This window comes from Nicotiana attenuata, unplaced genomic scaffold (genome assembly GCF_001879085.1).
Source record: "Nicotiana attenuata strain UT unplaced genomic scaffold, NIATTr2, whole genome shotgun sequence".
Taxonomy (NCBI): Eukaryota; Viridiplantae; Streptophyta; class Magnoliopsida; order Solanales; family Solanaceae; genus Nicotiana; species Nicotiana attenuata.
The window spans coordinates 42745-47960 of NW_017671450.1; the positions used below are offsets into that span (position 1 = coordinate 42745).

Consider the following 5216-nt stretch of genomic DNA (forward strand, 5'->3'; position numbering starts at 1 on the left):
ACCGGGGTTACCCCCCCCCCCCCTCCCTTCCTTTTGGGAGCCCATATCGGCCACGAGTCTGGCTCTGATACCATGTCACAATAATCTTTGAGCCTAATTCACACTCCAAAAGTTAGCTCGAAGGGAGGAGAATTTCCCAAACCTTATAAGGAGACCAGGAATCTTATCCCGGTTCGATGTGAGATTCATGCCATTCATCAGAATTCAAATCTCGCCGAAAATCTTCATCTTTTTGCTTCTCCTTCTTTCTAATTAGTGACCTAAAAACGACATTACGTATGTAGTTTAACAAACACCGATCAATAGTATAGCTGAAAGTAATATCATTTCTAAACTTGTACCGTAGTTGTAGTAACTATTGACTATTGTGATGCTATGGTGTGCCAAATTTAAATTTCTCGCGGATAGGGAGACTAGCTATCTATTGAACAACTTTGACTAGTACGTAATTTGAATCGGTAAGCAACATATTGAATTTGGACCACTCTATCCATTCCTTGATTTTGAATTTGAAATTCTAATGAAAACTTAGACCTAAATTTATGGAAGAGATTTTGCAATAAATTCATGAAGCTTTATGTAGCATGTTCATTGAATACACCGAAGGCCTATTGTATCCGTTGGCCTGAATTAATTTGACAGACATTGGCTCAAATATTGTTATACATTCATTTACAACTTTAAACTACGTTGGACTGGCCTGCAACGGTTCAATTTGTTTATTTTATTTCCTCTCCTATAAAATGGAAAAAAAAAATGGAGATGCTAGTGTGAAATGAGGACTAATTGTCCAAAAGTATTCGTTTTCAATGACTAATTAACCGTTCCAACAAATACTATCCAAATGCAACATTAAGTCATGTTTTAACAGTTGAAACAATGATCTTGATTTATACCTTAGTTTGACTAGACTTCTTAAGCAAAGATATACTAAGTAACTTTGAACGAACCATAAATGAAATTGCTTAAAGAAGTGCAAAGACTTGTTCAAAGAAAGAAAACTATACGTTAAAAAGGACAAGAAAGCTTATACAGGAAACTTACATATTCCTCCAAGAGATCTAAACTTACATTACTTCGGTTGGTCTTTTTATTTTTGGTTAATTTGAATTATGAGCAAAACTGGCTCTAATTATATACCAAAATATGTAGCTTGGTCAAACAGTCAATTACGGTACGTAGCACCAGTTTGAAAAGTTCCTTGTTTTACTAACCCTAAAGCTCCACAAATATTATTACAACAAAAAGAACTAATCATTGCTTAGTGAAATTTCTTCAAATGTACCTAACCAATACTACTAATATTACAACTACAAAAACAAAACAAAAAACCTAGTATAATCTCACAATTAGGGTTTGGGGAGGATAGTGTATATGCAGACCTTACCGCTATCTTGAGAAGATAGAGAGGTTGTTTCGGCTCAGTAATTAACCAAATAGTACATAAAAAGAATAGCTAGCACATTAAGAACTAAAAGATAGCCAACCACAATTACCTAAATACCATAGTTGCAGCTGGATGAAACATTGAACAAGTGTAGTACTAGTTTCATTAATGTTTGTGCTAAACCTAAAGTTGTACAAACGTTACAAGCAAATTAAAGAACTAATCATTGCTCTAGTGAACTTTCTTCAAATATCCAGCCAATAGTACAGTAAAGAATAGCTAGCATGTAGCGGTAGAAGAAATATAAATGTGAAATAAATCCGAGTCCACTGAACTGATCTTAATTCCGTTTCTATTTTGTTTACAGGTTACAAAATTTATTCGGAAGGTATATGCGGCAATTCAATACTACCTAGCCCTATAGATCCGCCTCTGTCGATGTCAATACCCATACCTTAACCCTAAAATTTAAATAAGAAATATTATGAAAAGGGAAAAATTACTCTTAGTAATTAGGAGCACTGATAAAAATTTAGGCACACATTTACTACTTCGTTAAAAAAGAGTGCAAGACTAATGGAAAAACCAAAAAAAAGTACAAGCGTATGGTATCATCTAAGCATCTTTAAATATTTTTTGAGACACAACGAGCACTACAACATCAGAATTAACAAAAAGATTAAAGATTAATTTGGCTATATCTAATCTTAAAACAAGAGTCAAGACAGGCATCAATTTAATTAATTAAGAAGAAGAATGATCTCTAGCTGTAGGGGACTGAAGTGGAAACAAAGGCAAGAGTTGAGGTGGCTCAGTGCCTCTTGGTGTAGTAAGTGGACTTGGATGTAAATAAAATCCTTTATCAGCAATAGCTCTTTCTTCTAATTCTTCCATTGGTGATTTTGGACTTCCACGTGTCAGCATTTCCAGAGGTGACACTGGAGAAGCCATAACCATTTGCCTATTAGAAGGAGGTGGTGACAAAATTTTACCAGTGAGAATATTTTCAAGCTTTCTTGCGCTATGCCTTCGTTCGTGTAACTTGAAAGTCGGACGCCGAGGACCTTTCTCGCCGGAGTTGGATTTTCCGACGACGGGATGCCGGGAAGCTGATGCTGCACCGGTGAGTTTTTGGACTACAGAACGGAAGTTGGAGGGGTCAGCTTGGACAAAAGTGGTAAAATTGGAGTCTGAATTACTAATATTATAAGATGGAGAAGAACATGATGAGATGTAGTTCACATTGTGTAATTGGTTGTTGTTTTGATCATGTGGTGGTATATGGCCAGAAGAAGCCATGATTTATGAGAAAGGGGAAGTAAATAATTAAAGATCTATATAGAAGGAGAAGGAGAAATGGATGAAAAAAGAAGGAAGTGGGAAGAAAAACAAGAAAGTTGGTGATTTTAGAAGGGAAAATGAAAGAGAGAAATTGATGTTGCTGCTTTTATAGTTGAACTCTCTTAGGGAGTATAGAGTTAATAAATTAGAGAAAGATTTTTGGTATGGTGATATGAGTCCCACCTTTTCATAACTGTTACCTTTATAATAACACTTTACTATAACAGCTAAGCTTTTTTAGAACTAGCTTTTTATGTTATGTTATAATATAAGTTATTTATGATAGTACTCATTATAGCAACCAAAAAATATCAAAACAAACAAGGTTGTTATAAATACGTTTGAGTATATATATCTTTTCTTTTAAATCAACAGTGGTAAGTATCCCAACAAGTCATATCATTAACGACAAAATGAGGATGCTAAAAATTAAATGGTTTCGGAAAAAAATATAAGTGTCATTCTTTCTCGGATAAACTAAGAAGAAAAAAATACCACATAAAATGGGATAGAGGCTGGAATACTAAATTTATATACATTGACACTATAAATAATTTTTGTATTATCAAATATGTTGTAGCAATTTGTTTGCCTTATTGTATAAGTAACTTGTTACATTTATCATAAAATTACATATAAAATTATTTTCTAGGTAATTTAATAATGTGAAAATTATCTTTACACAGTAATTAATTAGAAGTTAAACTGGCGTAAGACTCACGAGGGTTGTAAAATGGTCAGTTACTATTCCAGGAAGACTTGGAGGCATTAGGCAAAGCAGAATTATATGCTTTTATTTTTGACATAATCCATAATTAGCTACTTTAAACAATAGTATATTAGTAGCTAGGGCTATCAAATGGGCGGGTTGAGCTGATTTTGGACGGTCAAAACGAGTTGAATCGACAAATGGGCGGGTCAATTGACCTACCCAAAAATAACTTGGGCTAAGATGTAGTGGGTCAAGTTGGGCTAAAATTTGGGTCATAGCCCAACCTACCAAACTCTTACCAAGCTTTAATTAATGTGTATTATTCTTTTATGTATTGTTTAATAAATAAGAATTTTTTACATTTGTTATGGTCATATATAACTTACTATCAAACAATAAAATTATTATGTTAAAGATACTCATGGATCAATTTGGGCTATAAATCAACCCAACTTTAGATGGACTGAAATGGGTTGGGTCAAGATAGGATGAGTTTAACAAATGGGCAGATCAATGACCAGCTCAACCTTGGGCGGGTTGGACGGATCAAATGGGTTTGGGCTCAAATTGCCGCCCCTATTAGTAGGAGTCCGGAACTCAATTGTGGTCTTTTTGGACACAAAATACCGAAATAAGTGGGGAAAAAACTTAGTGACCGCGCTTTACTCTAACGTCCGTTTGGGACGTTAAGGTAAAGCACGTTTCAAAGCCATGTTTTACATAAAAAGCCTTTTCAAACCACGCTTTACCTGAAGTTGATAAGACGTTTAACTAAAATGTGGTTTGATAAAGCGCTTTATGTAAAACGCTTTACTAAACCACGCTTTACATCTTCATTACCCGTCCCTTCCCTTCCCCCATGTTCAGAACAGAAAGCAACCCCCCTTCCCCCCCCCCCCCCAATTTAAAATTTCGTTCCAGCGGTCCCCCCTCTATTAACGAGCCAAAAAAACTCGAGTGGACCCCACCCGTCCCACAAAAAGTAAAGTGTGTTGGTCCCACATCCTAGCTAAGGCCTTCTCTCGTTGTGGGTTGCTCGTTTCGGACTCAAATCTTCAATTCTTCAACTTTCCAAAAAAACCTAAATCGAGGTATTCCGATTTAGTTTTTGTCGAAACTCGTATAAAATTGCATATTAGTTGTTTTACATGTGCTCTATGTTGTTTTGTGTGTTTTTTGCGATTAAACTGGTATGTTATTTTTGTCCGGACTTAGATATTAGTGTGCTAAAAAAATATGTAAAAATTGAGAAATCATTATTATTTGTTAAAAAAATGTAAATAAGTTTTTTTTACTGTTGTATATGTATTTTCGTGAATGTTTTGTGATTAAATGTATTTGTTGTTTTTTATCTGATTTATATTATTTATTTGCTTAAGACTAGTAATATAGTGCCCTTTTAGGGTAGTAAAATGTATTGCCTTTTAGCGTAATAAAATGTAGTGCCTTTTAGCGTAGTATCCTTGTAGTTTAAGTATCTCTTATACTAAAAAATACGTCAAAATAATTGATAGATCAAACACAAACTCTGTCCAATTATAGTCAACGATCGTAAGAAAATAACATGAGAAAAGAACAATATTTTCCGGATATCTTGGTGCTACTGGGCCGCAAATATCGAGCCTGGAACCCATATGTGATTATTTAATAATTAAATATTATATAATTATAAAAATTAATTATTTACTTTACAAACAAACATATAAAATTATAAAACTAACATGTAAAATAATAAAACTAACACATACAAGAATTCAGGATATCTTGGTGCTACTG

At 34.1% G+C, this 5216-nt stretch overlaps 1 protein-coding gene across 1 annotated transcript; it reads right to left on the minus strand.

Moving 5' to 3' along the window:
* Positions 1-1909: 1909 nt before the first annotated feature.
* On the minus strand, positions 1910-2801 carry LOC109208368 (VQ motif-containing protein 11-like). Its single transcript, XM_019371471.1, has one exon. It carries the CDS (start codon positions 2684-2686, stop codon positions 2132-2134), a length of 555 nt encoding a protein of 184 aa, XP_019227016.1. The 5' UTR covers positions 2687-2801; the 3' UTR covers positions 1910-2131.
* Positions 2802-5216: the final 2415 nt, after the last annotated feature.